The sequence below is a fragment of the Hemiscyllium ocellatum genome, chromosome 6 (genome assembly GCF_020745735.1).
Source record: "Hemiscyllium ocellatum isolate sHemOce1 chromosome 6, sHemOce1.pat.X.cur, whole genome shotgun sequence".
Lineage (NCBI taxonomy): Eukaryota > Metazoa > Chordata > Chondrichthyes > Orectolobiformes > Hemiscylliidae > Hemiscyllium > Hemiscyllium ocellatum.
Window position 1 is genome coordinate 91,067,377 of NC_083406.1, and position 23,686 is coordinate 91,091,062.

Consider the following 23,686-nt stretch of genomic DNA (forward strand, 5'->3'; position numbering starts at 1 on the left):
ACTATATTTAAAGCATGCTGTTGTTCTTTGTCTTCCATGCCTACCTATTTTTCTCGTAAATCCTACCTCTGGCTTTTTATGGTTTTATTCAATGCAGTGCAAGTAAAATTTGCTAAGTGGTAGTTACTGGATGAGTCTTAACAAAATCTTTGTAACTTTAGAATATAAACTAGAGGAACCTATCTGTGTTTGCTGTTTACCATCTTTGTGGTGAGTTCATATTTGGAGGTTACTTCTGTAACTTAAAAATGATTCTGAAAATTTAAAAATAATTTTGTTTTCACAGGAATATCTGAATTTAAAATGGGTTCCATTTCGCTGAACTACCAAGAATAATGTTCTATTGAATCACTGAGTTAGATGTTAGAGCAGAATTCAAGGAATGCAATGTATGATTTTGTGGCCTCCTGTCGAGAAGGTAGGGAACATAAAACCTTATGACTATATTAAAATTGTTTGTGATGTTTTTAAAAGTGGCAACTAAATGACATTAGTGAAATGTTACATGCATGTCACAAGCAATCTGTTTTCTCTGTACCTTAACCATGCTTGCTTTAAATAAGGTACATGCAAGGCATATTGCATTTGAGTACCCCATTATTGTTTTAAAACTTTTTGTCCCTCATTACAGATTTGGGACCATTATGTCAAAATTGGTTTGAGGAACTTAGTTTGTCGGCAGCTTCTAACCACCTTAAACAACCGAGAAATGACGCTCGTAGCTTTATTTCAAGTTATTTCAAAACACCGTGGCAGAAGCAGACTCTGCACAGCCAGCTGGATTGTACTCCATCAATTTTCAGTGGTCTAACTTTAATAACTCCGTCAGTATCCATGACAGAAAAAGGGACTGAAGAAACTTGGTTGAAAGGGGGTAAGTAATCAAACTCTGGAAAGAAAAGAAATCCAAGCTAGTATTCATGCTTCGTATTCTGAGGATTCATGATTTGGGGCTATATCTTTTAAGTTTTGCATTTTCCAGTGCACCATAACTTAGGATGAGGTGCCAAATTGCAAATGGTTGGAACCAATACTTGGATGCTGGTATCCATTTTGGCAGCAAGAAAGAAACATATTATCGAAATAGGGGGATTACAGAGCTCTAAGTTGTAGACTGCTCTGGATGGCCTCATGTATAAATGATAAAAGTCTAGTATGTAGGTACAGAAAGCAATTAGAAAATCAAGTAGAATGCTATCACTTATTCTGAGGGAATTAAATACAAAAGTGGGTGGATCATGCTTCAGTTGTACAAGGCAGAGTTCCAGCCTGTGTGATTGCTCAGTTAGGTCCCATCCCGTATACAATGACTGGGAGGTTAAAAGTGGCTACGCAGTTGTCAGCATTCCATTTGGAAACATACATCAGCCATTAGTGCCTTGGAGTTCATTCCAAAGTTTTGGCTGGCAAGTCCGTAGGAAAGCCCTGGCATAAGATGAGGGAAATACATCTTGAGGATGGTGAGATGAATGCCATCAGAACCTGACATTGTGAAATATGTTTAACTGTTACACAGGGTTACCAATTTCTAAATGTCAAATTTATGAAAGCTCATACTTAGAACTAGACTCCATGCAGGGAGGTGCAGGTTTAAAGATCCACCATATAAAAATTTCCTGTGCTTACAAAAAGGCTGATTTACGTCGTCCTGCATTGTGTTTGGACTTTGTCATAGAGATGTACAGCACGGAAACCAGATATCCCAACCTAAACTAATCTCATTTGCCAGCACTTAGTCCATATCCCTCAACCCTTCCTATCCATATATCCATCCAAGTGCCTTTTTAAATATTGCAATTGTATCCTCCTCCACCACTTCCTCTGGCAGCTCATTCCATTCACGCAACACCCTTTACGTGAAAAAATTGCCCCTTGCGTCTCTTTTATATCTTTCCCCTCTGACCCGAAACCTCTGCCCTCTAGTTCTGGACTCTCTTACCTCATGGAAAAGATCTTGTCTATTTATTCTATCCATGCCCCTCATAATTTTATAAACCTCCTATAATGTCACCCCTCAGCCACCGACACGCCAGGGAAAACAGCACCAGCCTATTCAGCCTTTCCCTGTTGCTCAAATCCTCCTACCCTGGCAACATCCTTCTAAACCTTGTCTGAACCCTTTCAAGTTTCACAATATCTTTCCAATAGGAGGAAGACCACAAGACCACTTATTTCAAAAGTGGCCTAACCAAAGTCCTGTACAGCCACAATGTGACCTCCCAACTCCTATACTAATTGATTCTGGGAACAAACTCCTTTGGTAACCTGGGGACTACTTGTACTTAACAACTTTCCCTATTGAACATACTAAGGCCCATTATTCATTGGTGCAATAAAGCTGTTCAAAAACGAAGATAATATTTTTCATTTAAACTAGAAGTTGTGATTAATTAGTCTTACTTTCCCTTATTTTTAAGTAACATTATTGCACAGTATTATATTTATAGCAAAAAAGTTGTCTTTCCCATTTCCTGTCCTCCTCTGTGAGAAAACAGTCTTTTTAGCACCTTTTACCTAATAGCTGAGATATGTTATTTCAGTGAGAGTCATTTAGCTTAGTTGGCTTGTGATATAGAGTGATGCCAACAGCGTGGGTTCAGTTCTTGCACTGGCTGAAACTACCATAAAAGACTTCTCTTCTCAACCTCTCCCCTTGCTTGAGGTGTGATGATCCTCAGGTTAACCTATCAACAGTCATCTGTTTCTGAGAGAGCAGTCCTGTGTTCTGGTAGGATGATGGCGATTTTACATTTTAATAATTAAATGTTGAAGTTAGCCTGAATCTAGTCAGTTTGGTCCCCTAATACACTGCAATCATGTAATGTTATCTTGATGTTATAATGATAATACACAGTAAGGCTGAAAGTGTTAATCTCAATTCTAATGTGATTATGAATAAAATGACTTTGCAGTCATGTAACAGTAGTGTTGGTATGGATTGCATTTAATAGGAAACAGTTATTCCTCTGTGAAGCAAAGAATTAAAACTCTGTACAAGACAAATGGGAATGAAACCTCGAATCCAGCCTCTGAGATCTCTTTAATAAAGAGGTATGCTCGATTCTTCTCTTTATTATTTTAGTGCTGGCCATTCTGGGCTAACTTTTCTTCCTGGAAACAGTAACTTCAGAATTGCACTTCAGTTGCTAATATGGTTGCACCCTATTTCAAAAGTTCTTTATTAATACGATTGTGGATAGTTCTTCACGTTATTCTGTTCATCATCTATTGGGAGGTTAATTTGCTGGGAAGGAAGAGGAAACCGACCTCTTCAATTTTTAATTTTCTGTAGCTGAGGATTTCTCATCTATAAACTGTACCTTGGTAACATTAGCCAAAGGTACTGTTTTTATGTATATGTTAATAACACCAACTCATTAACACCTTTTTGATCTCCTCCTTTTGTTGTTAAGTTGTCAGTCTGTTTAACCAACACTCAGGACTGAATAAGCAAAAACATTTTGCAATTCAGTATTAGGAAAGCTGAAGGCATTGTTTGTGGTTACTACTCTGAGTTATGTTCCTGAGGTAGTGACTCCATCCCCTCTCCCTTAGTTTGAGATTTAAGCTTATCACGTTATTGTACCATCCTCAACAACACCTTTTTACCACTTCTTTAACAAAACCTAAATATTCTCCCAACTTGTTGATCTGCCCTTGAAACCTTCAGTCATAATCCAATCTTGTAGTTAGCTTGAATCAATTTAGTCTACTAATAAACCGCAGCCATATAACTGTAATGTTATCTTAATGCTAACATACAGCAAGGCTAGCAAAGAGCCCCTAGGAACTTCTGGCTGGTTTCCCACATTGTAACCTCTGTCAAGTTGAGGTCATCTACAACTCCTCTTTATATCTTAACTTGTAGCAAATCCAGTTCTCCCATTAGCTTTATGTTCGCTGACCTATGTTGCTTCCTGTTTGAGTAACAAACTGTTTTTAATGTTCTAATCCTTCATTTTGGATTTCTCCATGAACTTAATCCCTCCCTATGTTTGACATCCCCATCCAACCCTAAAACCCTTAGAATTATTCAGTCCTCTAATTTATGGCCTTTTGGACACCCCAGTTGTAATTGCTTCACCATTGCTGGCAGTACCTTCAGCTACTGCTGAAAATGTGTTGCTGGAAAAGCGCAGCAGGTCAGGCAGCATCTCAGGAACAGGAGATTCAACATTTCGGGCATAAGCCCTTCTTCAGGAACCTTCAGCTAACTTGGTACCAAGCTCTTGAATAATCATCTGAACCTGTCCCTCATTCTACTTCTCTTTTCCGTACTACAACACTTAAAATCTTTCTTTTTGACCTGACCATTTCCTTGTGTGAAGTTTGTATTTTATGATTCTGTATAACTTTACATTGAAGGCACTACGCAAACATTTGATGATTTACCAGCTAAAATTCCCTTAAGGGGGAGCTATACCCCTCTTGGACTGAAGGAAGTAAGTCTGCAACTGGGATTATAGCAGTGGAAATACATTAACTTGGCTGTGGAAGTCCCCTTCAGTAACCTCCATGCACCTGGGAGGAATGTGAATAACCCTGAGGATTGTGGAATTTTATAAGGAACATGAGAGAATTCCAAGAATGTCAAACTGAGGATGAGAATTTTAACTTTATTTAACTAAACGTTTTGTACTTATTATCTTTTAAATGAAATATATCTGGCATGTCATATATTATAGCCTCTCTGTCAACAAGGTTATCTTCCAAGCATCATGCACTTCCCAAATGGTTTTAATCTCTTTTTGAAATTACATACCATGCAATTTTGGACATGGTGGAAGAACTGTGGTACTTCCCCATTTGAATATGGGAAATCTCGTTTTTGTTGAGATGTTCGTACCTTTCCGTTTAAATGGAGTTTTATTTCTTTTAATCTCCTGGTGAAACATTCTGTTCCTGTACTTCTCTTTCAGCCAGTAATTTCTCTACTAGTGTCTAAGAGGAGATTCAACTGAACTCGCAACATTTGGGGAAAAATAGTATCTTTGTAAGAGGAAATAGAACAATAAACCAAATGAATTGATAAAATAATAACAAAACAAATTATTTTTAAAACGTTAAAGGGATTAAGGCACAGTCACTTCTACTTGATATTGAATCCAACTCAATCTGATGGAATGGAAGTTCCATTGTTTGGACTTTGTAAGAGGTCTATTTAAAACAAATTGAAGTTCAATTAAAAGCATGATATAGAGATGCCAGTGTTCAACTGGGTTGGACAAGGTCAAAAATCACACATCAGGTTATAGGCCAATGGATATATTTGAGAACACTAGATTTCACAGCTTCATCAGGACACAGAATTTATAAGGTAAAGGTCAAAGGATCATACGATTTACGCAAACGAATTGAACACACCTAAGATGGCTCTTAAATCTTTAATCAGTTTGAATGGAAGTGTAGAATTTGATTGATCAATATGCAAATCCCAGATGCGTGCACACACACTCACTTGCATAGCCTCCCTCACACTAGCGCACACTGTCTCTCAAACACACCCACACACGCTTTCTCTCGCTCTTGCTCGCACACTCTCCCTCTCCGTGGTGGTGGTGTGATTTTTGTTTTGACCTTGTCCAAATAAAAGCAGTTCCATATTGATAATGCAAGATATGGTACTGTGGACATCAGTGGAAGTAACATTTAGTTGTTGGAAATTTAGTTCTGTTGGTCAAAACACCTATATTCAGTCAGAATTCTGTTGGTTAACTGGAACAGTTTACTAATATTACTATTTTTCCAATGGCTACAGGAAAGCTGTTGATAAATAATGAAATAACCATTTTACTATGTAATATGCAACTTGTGCAGTGGTATAGGTATTTGAGACTCCATTCACTGTGTTGAATGCATAGAGTCTTGCCCGTTAAGAGGGATGGAATTCAACCTATAAAATACTTCAGGCGTGTTTATCAGTGTTCAACTTTTAGGAAGGAAAAATTCATGAGCAAAGAACAAAGAAAACTTACAACCCAGGAACAGGCCCTTCGGCTCTCCAAGCCTGAGCCGATCCAAATTCGCTATCTAAAGCTGTCGCCCAATTCCTAAGCATGTGCATCCCTCTGTTCCCCACCTACTCATGCATCTGGACAGATGCATCTTAAATGAATCTACCGTGCCTGTCTCTACTAGCTCTGGTGGCAACATGTTCCAGATGCCTACCATCCTCTGTGTAAAGTACTTTCCACATGTATCCCCCTTAAACTTTTCTCCTCTCACCATGAATGCGTGATCTCTCATTATTAGATTAGATTAGATTACTTACAGTGTGAAAACAGGCCCTTCGGCCCAACAAGTCCACACCGACCCGCCAAAGCACAACCCACCCATTCCCCTACATTTACCCCTTTACCTACTACCATGGGCAATTTAGCTTGGCCAACTCACCTGACCTGCACATCTTTGGACTGTGGGAGGAAACCAGAGCACCCGGAGGAAACCCACGCAGACACTGGGTGAATGTGCAAACTCCACACAGTCAGTCGCCTGAGTCAGGAATTAAACCCGGGTCTCTGGCGCTGTGAGGCAGCAGTGCTAACCACTGTGCCACCATGCCACCCACAGGTGAATCCTTCACCTGGGAGAAAGCTTATCTCTATCCACCCTGTCTATACCCTTCATGATATTGTAGACCTCAATGTGGTCCCCCCTCAATCTCCCTTTTTTCTAATGAAAATAATCCTAACCTACTTGACCTTTCTTCAGAGCTAGCACCTTCCATACCAGGCAACATCCTTGTAAAGTTTCTCTGCACCCTCTCCAAAGCATTCATATCCTTTTGGTAATGTGGTGAGCAGAGCTGTTCACAGTATTCTAAATGTAACTGAACCAAAGTCTTGTACAATTTTAACATAACCTGCCAGCTGTTATACTCCATACCCTGTCTGATGAAGATAAGCATACCGTATGCCGCCTTGACCACTCTATCCACTTGAGCAGCCACCTTCAGGGTACAATGGACCTGAGCTCCCACATCTCTCTGCTCATCAACTTTTCCCAAGACTCTTCCATTTATGGTATAGTTTGCTCTAACTTTCCAAAATGCATCACCTTCCATTTGCCTGAATTGAACTCCATCTGTTACTTCTCCGCCCAACTCTGTAGTCTGTCTATATTCTCCTGTATTCTTTGACAGTCCCCTATACTTTATGCTTCTCCACAAATCTTCGTGCCATCTGCAAATCTGATCAGACCACCAATGCCCTCTTCCAGATCATTTATGTATATCACAAACAACAGTGGCCCTCAGCACTGATCCCTGCAGAACACCACTGGTCACCTTTCTCCATTTCGAGAAACACCCTTCAACTACTACTCTGTCTCCTGTTGCTCAACCAGTTCTTTATCCACCCAACTGGAACACCCTGCGCACCCATGTGACTTCACTTTCTCCATTAGTCTACCATGAGGAACCTTATCTAACATCTTACTAAAGTCCATGTATATGACATCTACAGCCCTTCCTTCATCTATTAGCTTCGTCACTTCCTCAAAGAACTCTATCAAGTTCGTAAGGTACAATCTCCCCTATGCAAAACCATATTGCCTATAGTTGATAAGCCCATTCTTTTCCAAATATAAATAGATTTTATCCCTCAGTACCTTCTCCAGCACCTTTCCCACCACTGATGTCAGGCTCACTGGTCTGTAGTTACCTGGAATATCCCTACTACCCTTCTTGTACAGGGGGACAACATGAGCAACCCTCCAGTCCTTCAGCATCTCGCCTGTAACCTGGGATAAATTCTTATCTGGTCCTGGGAATTTGTCCACCTTCATGTCCTTTAGCCTACCCAACATATCTTCTTCCCCACCCACCCCCCCCGCCCATGTCAACGTGACCCAGAGTCAACAAACTTCTATCTTTAATCTTAATATTCATCATTTCCCTCTCCTCCGTGAACACTAATGCAAAGTAACCATTGAGAATCTCACCCATTTTCTCAGGTTCGACACACAGCCTTCCTTCCTTTGTCCTTTAGTGGACCAATCCTTTCTCTAGTCACCCTCTTGCTTCTTATATATGAATAAAGGGCCTTGGGATTCTCCTTAATTCTGCTCACTAAAGTTATTTCATGACTCCTTTTAGCCTGCTTGATTCCTCGTTCAAGATTGGTCCGACTCTTCTGATATTCCTCCAAGGCCCATTCTGTTCTTAGCTGCTTGGACCTTATATAGTTAGCTAGTCGCACGGTTTCTCCTGTTATCCACAATTCACGAATCTTGCCTTTCCTATCCCTAGTTTTCAAAGGGATATGCCTATCCTGCATTATCTTCAACCTATCTTTGAAAGCCTCCCAAATATCGAATGTGGACTTCCCTTCAAATAGCTGCTCCCAATTCACATTTCCCCACTCCTGCTGAATTTTGATTATAATTGGCTTTGGCTCAGTTTAGTACTCTTCACTTAGGACTACTCTCATCTTTGTCTACGAATATTCTAAAACTTACAGAATTGTGGTCACTATTCCTAAAGAAATCCCCCACCGCAACATCTACTACTTGGCCTGGTGCATCCCCAACACCAGGTCCAATATGGCCCCTTCCTTTGTCAGACTCTTGACATACTGCTTTAGAAAACTTTCCTGGATGCTCCTTGCAAATTCTGTCCCATCCTGACCTCTGACACTAAGTGTATCCCAGTCAATGTTGGGAAAATTAAAATCTCCCATCCCCATCACCATCACCCTGTTGTGTCTGCATCTTTCCATAATCTCTTTACCTATTTATTCTTCTACCTCATGCTCGCTGTTGGGAAGCCTGTAATACAGCCCCAATAATGTAACTGCACCCTTCTTATTTCTCAGCTCCACCCATAATGCCTCACTGCACAAGCCCTTCATAGTGTCCTCCTCTAGCATCCCTGACCAGCAATGCAACTCTTGCTTCCCTATCCTATCTGAAGCATTTATATCCTGGAAAATTTAGTTGCTAATCATGCCCTTCCTTTGACCAAGTCTCTGAATTCACAATAACGTCATACTCCCAGACACTAATCCAAGCCCTAAGTTCATCTGCCTTACCCACTTTACTCCTTGCATTAAAGTATATGCACTTCAGGCCACCAGTTCTTTTGCCTTCATCTGCTCTCTGCCTACTCTTTTCCTTGGTAATGTTAACTTTGTGATCCTTACAGTCTTAGTTTCCACCTCACTGTCTTCTCTTCTGGTTCCCAGCCCCCTGCCACATTAGTTTAAAACCTCCAACAGGAGTTGCAAAAACTCCCTGAAGGACACTAGCTCCAGTCTGGTTCAGGTGTAGACCATCCAATTTGTAGTAGTCCCACCTTCCCCAGAACTGGTTCCAATGTCCCACAAATCTGAATTCCTCCCTCCTACACCATCCCTAAAGCCAAGTGTTCATCCTGCCTATTTTTTCATTTCTACCTGGCTAGCACGTGGCACTGGTAGCAATCCTGAGATCACTACCTTTGAGATCCTTCTCTTTAACTTCTCTCATAGCTCCCTGAATTCTGCTTTCAGGACCTTATCTCGTTTGTTTTATTTATATCAGTAGTGCGTATATGCACCATGACAACTGGCTGTTCAGCCTCCCCTTTCAGAATGCTCTGCAGCCGATCAGTGACATCCCGGACCCGAGCACCTGGGAAGCAACATAACGTCTTGTTTTTTTTTGCCAAACTGCCTATCTACTCCCCTTACAATAGAATCTCCTGTGACTATGGCCTGACGAATATTTTTCCTGTCCTTCTGAGCAGCTGTGCCTGCCATGGTGCCATGATCCTGGCATCTGCTGTCCTACCCTGGTGAGCCATATTCCTCAACAGTATCCAAAACTATATACCTGTTTTTGTGGAAGATGACCGCAGGTAACACCTGCAATGCCTTCCTATTCTTTCTCTGTCTTTCTTTACACCCATTCACTATCTCCCTCAGCAAGTCTAACCTGCAGTGTTACCAATTCACTAAATTTGCTATCCACAACCACCTCAGCATCATGGATGCTCCACAGAAAGTCTGTCTGCAGCTCCAGAGTTGTCATGCGGTCAAACAAGAGCTGCGCCTGGACGCACTTCTTGCAAGTGTACGAGTCAGGGATGTCAGTCACGTCCCTGAGCTCCCACATCAAGCAAGAGGCACATGGCACAATCTGAGGTCCCCTGCCATTGTAAGCCTTAGCGTTATATCAACTAACTAAAACCAAACAATACACTTAAATACATGAAAGAAAATATAAAATAACCTTACCATACAGAGTCCTTTTCTGGTTGGGGGGATGGGAGCGGGAGGGAGATACTAAAAGTGTAGTATCTTGGGTTTAGCCACTGCCCAAATATATATTAAGTCCTTACCTTCCCGGCAACCTCCTGATCTCCAATACCCCCTCCTCTCTGTCTCTGGCTGCTCACAGATAGAATAAAGACACATTAATTAAAATGTAACATTTTACTTTACACATGGGGCATCACTCTTGCCTACATAACTGAAAGTCTTGTTTTTCCAGGAAGTGCAGATATCATTTTACCAGCCTTTGAAGTCTTTTAGAAAATATTGATAAATTATTAAAGTGTTTGCAATAGGGGAATCAATATCAGTGAAAAGATATTCTAAACATCGACACATAGAAAACAGGAGCAAGATTAGGCCATTCAGCCCTCCTGAGCTTGGTCCATCCTTCAGTTTTTTTTGTCATTATTTGGGGAATGTTCGCATCACTGGCTGTGCGAGCATGTATCTGCTGTCCCTGGTTGCCCGTGAGGGTGGTGGTGAGTTTCTCATTTGAACCGCTACTGTTCATGAGCTAAAAATAGGCACACAATGCACACAATTTCATGGTTCATCACTGATCATCCAACTTAATATCCTATTCCTGCATTTGTCCAATACCCTTTTGATGCATTTAATTCTAAGACCTGTTTCTCCTCCCTGAAAGCATTTTAATGTTTTGGTCTCAACTGCTTTCTGTAGCAGGGAATTCCACAGGCTCAACTCTCCTCTTTTCCTCTCACCTCTAAATGGCCCATTTCCTATTCTGTACATTTCTGTATTAAATTTAAAAGTTATATTTTCCATTTATTGTAGCGATAAAAGCATCCTTTTTAAATTAAGTCAAAAATGCAAGTTTCTGAAATTTTCCAGTTCTGGAATTTAACCTATTGTGTCAGAAATACCCTGCAATGCAAGCTTACATTAACCACAACAATTTTGAGAGATTGGTATTCTATGTAAGAAAAAAACTAGTGTCATGTTTTTGAGTTTCCTGCATATTTAACATCTGGTCCTCCTAAAACAAAAGAAATACCATTGACATGAATGATCATATCTATTTGAAGAGAAAAGTGCTCCATAACCCATTCATTTTTCATTGTAATATTGCATTTGTATTTACAGATTTAACAAAATATATTAATTCATTTTTGTTTTACTTCATTCAAGCCCTATTCTGTTGCATAATACATGCAGGACTCCACAACACACTTATTCTGTACAAGGTGAGTGTAACTTTAATGTGACTTTCTTCCTGATTGATAATCCAGTAGTAAATTGCCCAAATTCTCATGGCACTACCAAGTATAGACCAGGTCCTTGTCTAATTTGATCAGCGGTACACCTGTCAGTGTAACATTATGATGTGGAGGTGTTGGTATTGGACAGGAGTGGACCAAGTCAGAAGTCACCCAACACCAGGTTATAGTCCAACAGGTTTATTTGAAATCACAAGCTTTTGGAGGCTGCTCCTTCATCTGACAATGATTTCAAATGATAATCTGTCATGTGACTTGAATATAAAATCCTTTTAGGAAGATTAAACTTGACAATAGGAATAAAATTTGTAGTTTTCAAAGGGACAATTGAACAAATGATGAACTGAAACATGCTTTGCTGTGATTTATTTGCAAAATGTTAATTAAGTTTATACCATGCAAAAATGTTTACCATTTCACAAGGTGTATTTTCTTAAAAGATACGTTTTCTTCCAGATGGTGGACGTTCATTGTTCAGCCCTCCAGTGTCATCTGAGGTAAGGGTTCATTGATTTTAATTTTTTTTTGTTTTGCCTTTTAAAGAAAAATACTGCAATTTTTATTTCTGAAATAGATCTCGTCAAAGCGGATTTCGGAAAGTCTTGGGGCTGAGGTGGATCCTGACATGTCTTGGACCAGTTCATTAGCGACTCCTCCATCATTGAATCCAACAGTCATTATATGTAAAGGTGAGTGACCAAAGTTGTTTCAGCTTTGGAAACAAGTGGCTTTATTTAATTCAGCATTTTAGTGTTTTCTAGTTTTTTTTTTGGAGCCAGTTGTACAGATTATTAGTTACAAAATGGCAGGTAGACTTTGCTAATCTTGCTGTTTAAAATGACTTGATTGAGATATTTCTGTTCTGATCATTCTTTTCTGAAAAATAAAAACATTTGTCCCTCAAGTAAGAGAATCCAGAATTAAACTTAGCATTGGAGCTCAGTAAAATTGTTTTCAGACTAAATATTTGAAAGTATGGGGCTTCCTATTCCAGTTGGCCAAACATGCAAAATGAATTGAGTTGTTCAAAGGGACATTGATGCCCGCTTGGTAATACGCTATTGTGGACGTGGGATAAGGCACGGGAATGCAAAAAAGATAGAGCTGGCTAGTTTGGCAGAGTGCAATTTGTTTTCGGGCTGAGAGAACCTTTCGCTCTAGAACTGGTGGGTGGCACAGTGGTTAGCACTGCTGCCTCACAGCGCCTGAGACCCGGGTTCAATTCCCGACTCAGGCGACTGACTGTGTGGAGTTTGCACGTTCTCCCCGTGTCTGCGTGGGTTTCCTCCGGGTGCTCCGGTTTCCTCCCACAGTCCAAAGATGTGCGGGTCAGGTGAATTGGCCGTGCTAAATTGCCCGTAGTGTTAGGTAAGGGGTAAATGTAGGGGTATGGGTGGGTTGCGCTTCGGTGGGTCGGTGTGGACTTGTTGGGCCAAAGGGCCTGTTTCCACACTGTAAGTAATCTAATCTAAAAAAACTCCAACTCACCTAATCGAGCATTAGCTACATTCCTGTGTACTTGCACATTTTTTGACTGTATTGAACATAGGACATTATAGTGCAGTACAGGCCCTTCAGACCTCAATGGCTCCGCAGGTCAGCGCGACAATCTGAAGCCTATCTATCCTACACTATTCCATTATCAACCATATGTTTATCCAATGACTATTTAAATGCCCTTAAAGTTGACAAGTCAACTATTATTGCAGGCACTGTGCTCCAGGCCCTTCTTACTCTCTGAGTAAAGGAAGTACCTTTGATGTCTGTCCTATATCTATCACCCCTCAATTTAAAACTGTTCCCTTGTGCTAGCCGTCACCATCTGAGGAAAAGGCTCTCACCGTCTAACCTATCTAATCCTCTGATTATTTTGTTTCAACTAAGTCACCACTCAACCACCTTCTCTCTAATGAAAACAGCCTCAAGTCCCTCCGCTTTTCTCAAAAGACCTTCCCTCCAGACCAGTCAACATCTTGGTAAATCTTCTCTGCAACCTTTCCGAAGCTTCCATATCATTCCTATAATGCATACCAGAATTGTATACATACTTCAATTTTGTGCAGCTGCAGCATGACCTCGTAGGTCTGAAACTCAACCCCTCTACCAATAAAAGTTAATACACCGTATGCCTCCTTAACAACCGTATCAACCTGGGTGGCAACTTTACAGGGATCTATCTATGTGGGCACAGATGTCTCTGCTCTTCTACACTACCAAGAATCTTACCATTAGCCCAGTGCTCTTTATTCCTATTGCTCCTTCCAAAGTGAATTACCTCACACTTTTCCACATTAAACTTCATTGCCACCTCTCAGCCCAGCTCTGCAGCTTATATGCATCTCTCTGTAACCTGTAACATCCTTCAGCACTATCCACAACTCCACCGAGCTTAGTGTCATCTGCAAATTTACTAACCCATCCTTCTATGTCCTCATCTAGGTCTTCTATGAAAATGGCAAACAGCAGTGGCCCCAAAACAGATCCTTGTGGTACACAACTAGTAACTGAACTCCAGGATGATCATTTCCCATCAACCACCATCCTCTGTCTTCTTTCAGCTAGCCAATTTCTGATCCAAACTGCCAAATCACCCTAAATCCTGTGTTTCCGTATTTTGTGCAATAGTCTACCATGGGGGACCTTAACAAATGCCTTACTGAAATCCATATACACCACACTAACCACTTTACCTTCATCCACCTGTTTGGTCACCACCTGTAAGAACTGAATAAGGTTTGTGCAGCATGGCCTACCCTTCACATAACCATGTTGACTATCCCATATCAACTTATTCCTCTCTAGATGATAAATCCTATCTCTATACCTTTTTCCAACACTTCACCCACAGCCAAAGTAAAGCCCTTTGGTCTATAATTACTAGGGTTGTCTCTACCCCACTTCTTGAACAAGGGGATAATATTTGTTATTCAGTCTTCTGGCACTATTCCTGTAGACAATGACGACATAAACTTCGAAGCCAAAAATTCTGCAATCTCCTTCCTGGCTTCCCAGAGAATCCTAGGATAAATCTTATCCAGCCCCGGGGAGTTATCAATTTTCCAGAATTACTAACACCTCCTCTTTGTGAATCTCAATCCCTTCTAGTCTAGTAGCCTGTATCTAAGTATTCTCTCGAAAGCATTCTCTTTCCTGTGTGAATACTAATGGAAAATATTCATTTTAATACTTCTCTGATATCCTTGGACTCCACGCACAACTTCCCATTACTGTCCTTGATTGGCCCTAATCTTTCTCTAGTCATTCTTTTATTCTTGATATAGCTATAGAAAGCTTTAGGGTTTTCCTTGATCTACCTGCCAACGACTTCTCACGTTCCCTCCTAGCCTCCCTTAGCTCTCTCTTTAGGTCTTTTGCTAACCTGTAACTCAAGCACCTTAACTGAGCCTTCGCATCTCATCTTAACAGAAGCTGCCGCCTCCTTCTTGACAACAGATTCAATTTCTTCAGTAAACCAGGGCTCCCTCGCTCAGCTACTTCCTGTCTACCTGCCAGGTACATACTTATTAAGGACGCACGGTAGCTGTTCCTTGAAAAGTTCCACATTTCAATTGTGCCCATCCCCTGCAGTTTCCGTTCCCTGCTCTCCTGCTTTGCCGTTTAAGATTATCAACCAGATGTTGAAAAAATTGATTTCTAACAAATATTTATTTAATTTTTTTTGCTAATCTACTCAGCTTAATGGCTTCTTGAATGCTTAATATTTGGTCATTATTCACTGTTAGCTCTTAGAATTAGTCTTGTTACTCTTCTTTGCCTCTTCACCATGTTAGGCTTCAGCTGGAATGTTCTGTTCATTGCAGACTAGTGGGCTGCACAGTGATCACAAAACTGAGTGCATAGTTAACATTGTGAACAACGTCAGGAATTTAGGGCAAATGGGAATTCTCTGCAGAAAGGAAGATGATGTTGCTTCCATTTTATTTCTAGTAAAATGAAGCCTCAGAATTGTTACAGTACATAAGGAAACCACATAGGTCTTCATATCTGTGAAGGCTCTCCAAAGGAGCAATTCACCTATCGGCAGTCCGTGTCTATTCTGTTTTTAGTCCTGAACATTCTTTCAGATAATAATCTGATTCCCTTTTGAATACTTTGACAGAACTTACCTTCATTACCACATTCTCAGGCAGTGTTATCCAGATCTTCACCATTAACTCTGTGAAATGGACTTTGCGTATGTTCATTGTTTTCTTTAGCTGCTTACTTTGCATTTGTTTTCTTATTGATCCTTCCACTAAGGGAAACTGTTTCTCTCTGTTTACTTTGTACGAGACACTCATGATTTTGAATCCTTCTGTCCATTCTTTTGAATATCTCTACCAATGGCGTAGCAAACCATTGAAATGTTGAGGGTCAGTAAACGTCAACGTTGTTAGTGCCTCCCATACCACTAAAATGATTGACAACTGTGGAGACAAAAAAAATTGATTCTCAATGACTTGAGAATGGTTTTCCTTACTTGAATCTTTTGTGATCATACTTTGCTATTCGACTCTATGATACCACTTCAGTGAAGTTATGAGTGCTGAGCGAAGTCCATAGGAGTGTTTTCAACCAGGGAAGGAGTAAACACAAAATGTTGGTGTACACAGTCAGCATAGGATGCGCCGCTATGTCTTGAAGCAGAAATGGACAGAAATAAAAGCTGGTGCAAGAAAACAAAATATCTTGAAAAAGATTCAAGTTTGAACAATTCCTAAACTCCCAGCTTTCCACAAGAAAAAATCCTTTTGTAGGAAAAAGGGACCATACAGAAATAACCATATTTGCAATATGCTTTTGCACCTTTTCCCTGTGGCAGACCAATCTAAGACATGTGTTTGAGGAGTAAGTGCTTTATAGAGGAAATCTGAGATTTGTTTTTCCACTCAGGGATGTAGAAATGTAGATGCCTGAGACAGTGGTGGAGGAAGATACTCTTGCAACATTTCCCACCCCCCCCCCCCCCCCCCCCCCAAAAGCAACCAGGTCTTGTTCATGTGTTAGTGAATCTGCTCTCTGAAGGGCACACCCATTTTCTCCCTTACATACCTTCATTTACACTCATTTATATCTCTTTTTCTCTTTTACCACAGTTAACGCACCATTTTTTCCTCCCACTGTTTTGGATCTGTCTGCAGCATAAAAATGTTCTTGAACCCCTTTCAGTCACCTCTTCAAAGAAATCATTGAGGTTTGTCAGGCATGACTTGGCTATCATGAATCCATGAAGACTTCCTGATGAACTGAAAATTTGAGTGTTCAGTTACTCCATATTTGATTATTGGCTTCAATGTTTCCCCACCACGCATATGAGGCTAACTGGTCTGTACTTTTCTGTTCCTCATAGTATGAGGGTGAGGAGGAATTTGGTTGCGGTGGATTCAAAATATAGATTGAAAGGTTTAGTGATAGCTAGTAATTAAAACTAATTTTCTGAAGGAAAAAAGTTTACTTAAAACAAAATTACCCAATTGGGGGGGAAAAAAATGGGAAGATCATGGCTAACAAGAGAAGTTAAATGATACATCATATTAGATCAAAGGAAGAGGCATACCAAAATAACATCTTGAGAGTCGAGAAGATTTTAAAATTAAACCAAAAGTTTGAAGGAAAAGAGAAAAGGATATGAATAAAAGATAGGAAAACACAAAATTATAAAATCTTCAATAGGTGAAGGAAATGATTAAGAAAGAAATGTGGGTCCATTGGTGCAGGCAGGAGAATTTGCAGTAGGAGATAGAGAAATGGCATGTATTTTACATGTTTTCACAGATGAAGACACAAAAAGTCTCCTTGAAATAATTAAAATTCACATGTTGAGTGAGTGTGTGGAAATAAAATTAGTACTTCATTTCAGAGAGGTGTAGTGTTGGAGAAGTTAATTAGCCAGGACCTGACATTGATCACCCTAGAGTTTTGGATGATGTTACAGAGATAGAAATAAAAACAAAATGCTGGAGAAACTCAGCAAGTCTGGCACTATCTGTGAAGAGAGAAAGGGTTACTCTTCAGGACAGATGGTGGATGTAGACAATGGTTGTGTTGCAAAACTTTAATTCCATAACTCTGTCTACAAGTTGAAAAGTTACAAAAGTAAGTTATTATTTAAGAATGGAGGGAGACAGAAAACTGCAAATGCATTAGTAGAGAAATTAGGCAAATCTATAAACATGTTACTACTATTCAGAAAGTGTTTGTCTAATTGGACAGAGTCTGAGGATTTATGAAGAGAAAATAGTGTTTAACAAAGTTGGAGTTTTTCGTGTTGCAGTTTGGATTGGAGATGCATGGATTAATTAAGGGTAATCAGCTTGTCTTTGTCATTGGAGATTGTATCTAAAAAAATCTGATTGAACTTTTTGACTAAGTGATTTGGTGTGTGGATGAGAGTAGTGTTGACAGAATCTACATGGACTTTATGCTTTTTGTTATTCACTCATGGGACATAGGCTGGACCAGCATTTATTGCTCATTCTTATTTGCTCTTGAGAAAGTGGTGGTAAGTTGCCTTCTGTAGCCCCTATGCTGTGCGTCAAACCACAATGCCGTTAAGGGATCAGATTCAAGAATTTTGACCCAAGCAACATTGAAAGAATTGCTAAATGTTTTCAAGCCATGAAGATGAGTACTTGAAGGCTAACTTTTTCAGGTGGTGTTGTTCCCCTGTTCCTCTGTACGTTGTTAGTTGGGAACATGTACAGGACTTTCTGAATTTCAACTTCTGCTCTGAAATCAATTGTGACCTGGATCCTGATTCCCATGGTGTCCAGAAATTGATTCCTTGCTTATCTGAACCATAGTCTTAGAATCTGGATTTTAGGAATGAATCGCACAACTCAAATGTCTGTGGTAATCTAATATGTTGCTCCATAAATAACTTGTTGTGCTTTTCAGCCAAAGAAAATAACTTGCCTCAAGACAGGCTGAAGGAAGTACAAGTGCCTTCAGTAAGTTATGTACCTATTAGAGTTTGCTTGGTGTGAGATTATTGATTCTTCTATATTTGTCTGCAATTTGTAATGATTTTTTGCCACAAGTGATGATTAGTGCTAATATTCCTCAGAACAAAGATCTGCATATTTATAGTAGTATTGAATTCCTCAGTTAAGTTCTCGACTGATTCTATTCTGGAGTAGTGGGAAGTCACCTCACTTAATATAGATTGCTATGTCACTTGGATGACATTACAAGTTCTCGGTACTTGTACACAATGCCATAAGATGACTCATGTGAGGAAACAGTGAAAAGGCCTCTTTATAAGGGGAATGGCTGAAATAAAACTGGCGTTGTATAATTGACCATGCTCTAATCACCAGTCGGAACCCCCCCCCCCCTAAAGACGGAGATCTTGATCAATATTAACACTAACATCCTACTTTGTAACTGTGCTGGCCTGTGAAATTGTGATCAAAGTCACCAGTTGGCTAGGCAGCTGGTTTGTGATGTAGACCGACATCAACTGCTTGGGTTTAATTCCTGCACTGGCTGAGGTTTTATGAGGACCTGCCTTCTCACTCTTGCCTGAGGCATGATGACCCTTGTATTAAACCCATTATAAATTGTCTCCTTCTAACGAGAGAGCAGTCCAATTATCCTATTTACCTATTGGCTTTCACCAAAAATCTAGATAAATGGCATGATGGAAGAGTACTGTTGCCAGGAATGCTGATTACTTACCATTACAAATGGAATCCTAAAGTAATTGGTCTGTTGTTGCAAACCTTTTAAGAAAAAGGTTTTGAAAAAACTTGATCTGTTCTGTTTACGTTCTAATCAGTTCATCTACCTTCAGCTTTTACACAGCAATATAAATACACAATGCGATGCATTTGCTATTGGTTTAAAGAGTGCCTATGCAATGCCTGTAATTGGGGAGGAGGAAAGTGAAGACGTAGAAGCTGTTAATCAGAGTCATGGCAAGTATTTTTGTTTTGTAACATTCAAATTAAATGAAAATGTGAGGAACTGAAATTCTACACTGCTGGCTTCTGGCAATCTGTGATTTTCATTGCTTTTACCATTGGTAACTGTACTTGAGCTGCCTGTCACCTAAGTTCTAGATTTTTCTCCATTGTAAAACGCCCTTTAAAACCTTACCCTTTGCCCAAAATTTTGGTTGCCTGTATTCATAGTTTTTTTAAAAATTTGATTTAGTTACAGTTAAATCCACCTCTTATCACTTATTTATTTCTGTCATTCCCTGTTCACATCTCCCTTTCCCCTCTCAACCCTCCTTCCTCTGTGCTGCTACTATTGCAAAATAAATTCTCTCCAAATTCATTTACCATCACACTATTTAAAACACCAATTCTGGTCTTCAGTTTACATTCACCATGATATTTTTGCGATTACTAATCTGCGTCACCTCCATCTTTAATGTTCTTGACTCCATTAAAATGACTGTTTTCCTTTGGTACAGTTGTCATCACTGTTTGTTTATTTAAAATCCAAAGGCTGCAAACATAAATGAATGTGGCAGACACCTGATTTAACCACTCACTGCTGTCTCTGACTGGACTACGTTATGTATTGTTGGCTCCTTTTCTCACCTGCCAAAAGGGCTCAATATGCTAGGTTCAGCCAGAAACTGAGATGAATCCCAACTTCTTTGGATTTCCTTATTTAAGGGGAATGTATTTGTATTGGAGATGGCTCAGCTGGACTAATTTATGGGATGAAGAGGTTTTATTATGAGGAAAGATTGAGAAGGTCAGGCTTCTACTCGTTGGAATTTAGAAAAAGGAAAAGTGATGGTATCGAAACTTAGAAAATTTTGACAAGTCTTAACAGGGTCGATGCTAAGAGGTTATTTATCCTTGTGGGAATTTAGAATGAGTGGAACACTTAGCAATCAAATCCTCTCTTATCTCTATATATTCAGAGGATTGCTAATCTTTGGAATTCTCTACCCCAGAGAGAACATAGAACAGCACAGTACAGACCCTTTAACCCTCGATGTTGTGCCAGCCTTTTATCCTACTGAGATCATACTAACCTACATACATTTGTACTATTTTCCATGTGCCTATCCATGAGTCGCTTTAATGTCTCTAATGTATCTGACTCTACGAGCACTGCTGGCGATGCATTCCACAAACTGTGTAAAGAATCTTCCTCTGACATCTCCCCTAAACCTTCCTCCAATTATCTTAAAATTATGCTCCCTCGTGATAAACATTGCCGCTCTGGGAAATGTCTCTGGCTATCCATTCTATTGATGTCTGTCAACATCTTGTACACCTCTATCAAGTCACCTCTCATCTTCCTTTGCTCCAATGAGAAAAGCCCTAGCTCCCTCAACTTGTCTTATGAAGCAATGTCCTCTAGTCCTGGTAAAATCTCTGGACCCTCTCAAAAGCTTGCACGTCTTTCTTATAATGAGGCGATGAGAACTGAACACAATATTCCAAGTGTGGTCTAACCAGGGTTCCATAGAGGTGCAGCATTACCTCACAGCACTTAAATTCAGTCCCCCTGCTAATGAAAACCAACACACTGTACACCTTCTTAATACCCTATGAAACTGGATGGCAACTTTGAGGGATCCATGGACATAGACCCCAAGATCCCTCTGATTCTCCACATTGCCAAAAATCTTGCCTTTAACCCTATATTCCTAATTCAAATTCAACCTTCCAAAGTGAACAACTTCGCATTTTTCCAGATTGAACTTCATCTGGCACTTATCAGCCCAGTTCTGCATCCTGTCAATGTCCCGTTGCAATCTAATACAGCCCTCCATGCTATCTACCAGTCCACCAACCTTCATGTCTACAGCAAACTTACTAACCTACCCTTTCACTCCTTCATCCAAGTTATTCATAAAATCACAAAGAGCGGAGATCAAAGAGCTGATCCCTGTGGAACACCAATAGTCGCTGAGCTCCAGGCTGAATACTTTTCATCTACTCCCTCCCTCTGTCTTCTGTGGGCCAGCCAATTCTGTATCCCATGCCTCCTTACTTTCTAAATGTGCTTATCATGGGAACCTTATGAAACTCCTTGTTAAAATCCATGTACACCGATTCAGTTTCCTAAACAAGGGAATAATATTTGCCACCCTCCAATCATCTGGCACTACTCCAGTGGACAGTGAGGATGCAAAAATCATCGCCAAAGGCACAGCAATCTCTTCACTCACTTGCAGTAGTAATCTTGGGTATATCCCATCTGGCCCAGGGGATTTATGTATCCTTATGATTTTCAAAATTTTCAGCACATCCTCCTTCCTAGCATCAATGTGTTCTAGCATGTCATTATATTTCATGCTGATCTCAGAAACGTCAAGGTCCCTCTCAGTAATGAATACAGTAGCAAAGTATTCATTAAGGACCTCCCCTACTTCCTCTAACTCCATGCGCGAATACCTTCCACTTCCCCTGATCGGCCCTACCCTCACTCTGGCCATCCTCTCGTTCCTCATAAAGGTAGAATATCTTAGGGTTTTCCTTCATCCTCCCTGCTAAAGATTTTTCATGCCTTCTAGCTCTCCTAAGGCCATTCTTCAGTTCCTTTCTGACTACCTTGTAACCCTCTAAAGCCCTGTTTGAACCTTACCTCCTCAACTTTAAGTGAGCTTCCACCTTCCTCTTTTCTTGATGTTTTGCATCCTTTGTCACCCAAGGTTCTTTCAACCTACCATCCCTTCGTGGATTTAAAAAAAATTTAAAGGTTGATGTAGATAGATTTTTGATAAAGGAGCAGAGGGCTTTGGAAGACGAGTAGAGCAATTGAATTAAGGGCATATTCAGGTCAGCTCTAGTCTTAGTGAATGGTGGAGAAGGCAGAAAAGAGCAAGTGACCTATTCCACCATCACTTGCTAAAATCTTGTGTGGATCATGATTCAGTTTTGTTTGAATATGCCCTTGGAGTATTTTATTAGAATCACAAGTATACATCACAGAATCAGATTCTTTGGTCCAACTTGTACATGCTGACTAGCTATCCTAAATTAATCGAGTCTCATTTGCTGGCATTTGGCCCATATTCCTCTTAAACCCTTCATGTACACATTCAGATGCCTTTGAATGTTGCAATTGTATCAACCTCCACCACTTCCTCTGGCAGCTCATTCCATACACACTCCACCCTCTGCATGAAAAACTTGCATGGTATGTCCCTTTTAAATCTTTCCCCTCTCGCCTTAAGCCTATGCCTTCTAGTTTTGGACACCCCCCCACCCCCCCTCTGTTGGGCACGTACCTTGTATATTCACCCCATCCATGCCCTTCATGATTTTAAAAGCCTCTATAAGGTCACCCTTAAGCCTCTGACGCGCCAAGGAAAATAGCCCTTGCCGACTTGGCCTCCCTATTGCTCAAATTGTCCAACTTTGGCTTCTGCACCCTTTCAAGTTTCACAACCTCTTTGCTATCGTAGGGATACCAGAATTGAACACACTAACCAAAAAGTCACCTAACCAATGTCCTGTACAAGCACAACATGAACTCCCAACTCCTATATTCAACAAAGGCAAGCATAGCAAACTCTGCCTTCACTACCCAGTCTCCCTGCGACTCCACTTTCAAGGAACAGTGAACCTGCATTCCAAATCTTTGTTTGGCAACACTCCTTAGGAGTATTAATTATAGAAGTCCTGCCCTGATTTGCCTTACTAAACAAAACTAAATTCCATCCGCCATTCCTCGGTCCATTTGCCCACCTCATTGAAGTCCTGTTGTACTCTGAGGTAACCTTGCTCACTATCCACTGCACAATCCATTTTGGTGTCACCTGCAAACTTAGTAACCAAAACCCCTATATTCATTTCCAAATCATTTGTATAATTGACAAAAAGTAGTGGATCTGGCACCAATGCTTGTGAAACATGATTGGTCACAGGCCTTCAGTCGAAAAGGAGACTCCACTGTTTCCTACTCCTGTTTCAAGCCAATTTTATATTCAAATGGCTAGCTCTCCCTGGATGCCACTTGATCTAACCATGCTAACCAGTCTACCATGTGGAACCTTGTTGAGGGCTTTGCTGAAGTTGGCAAGAAAACATTCACCAAGTTGCCTTCATCAGCCGCCTTTGTCACTACTTCAAAAAAAACTCAATCAAGTTAGTGAGACACCATTTCCAATGATAGAGCCATGTTGTCTATCCCTAATCATCCTTTGCTTTCCAAATACATGTAAATCCTGTTCCTCAGAATCTCCTTCCAACAATGTATCCACTACTGACGGCAGGC

At 40.3% G+C, this 23,686-nt stretch overlaps 1 protein-coding gene across 1 annotated transcript in view; it reads left to right on the top strand.

The window, feature by feature from the left end:
* The first annotated feature begins 331 nt into the window (after positions 1 to 331).
* brca2 (BRCA2 DNA repair associated) overlaps positions 332 to 23,686 on the top strand; it is a 121,904-nt gene continuing 98,549 nt past the window's right edge. Inside the window, exons 1-8 of the mRNA XM_060826976.1 lie at positions 332 to 418; positions 632 to 874; positions 2,952 to 3,051; positions 11,403 to 11,458; positions 11,948 to 11,988; positions 12,066 to 12,180; positions 18,389 to 18,441; positions 19,287 to 19,410. Coding sequence (XP_060682959.1) covers positions 388 to 418; positions 632 to 874; positions 2,952 to 3,051; positions 11,403 to 11,458; positions 11,948 to 11,988; positions 12,066 to 12,180; positions 18,389 to 18,441; positions 19,287 to 19,410 — 763 coding nt within the window. The 5' untranslated portion in view covers positions 332 to 387. The remainder of the gene's footprint in view (positions 419 to 631; positions 875 to 2,951; positions 3,052 to 11,402; positions 11,459 to 11,947; positions 11,989 to 12,065; positions 12,181 to 18,388; positions 18,442 to 19,286; positions 19,411 to 23,686) is intronic.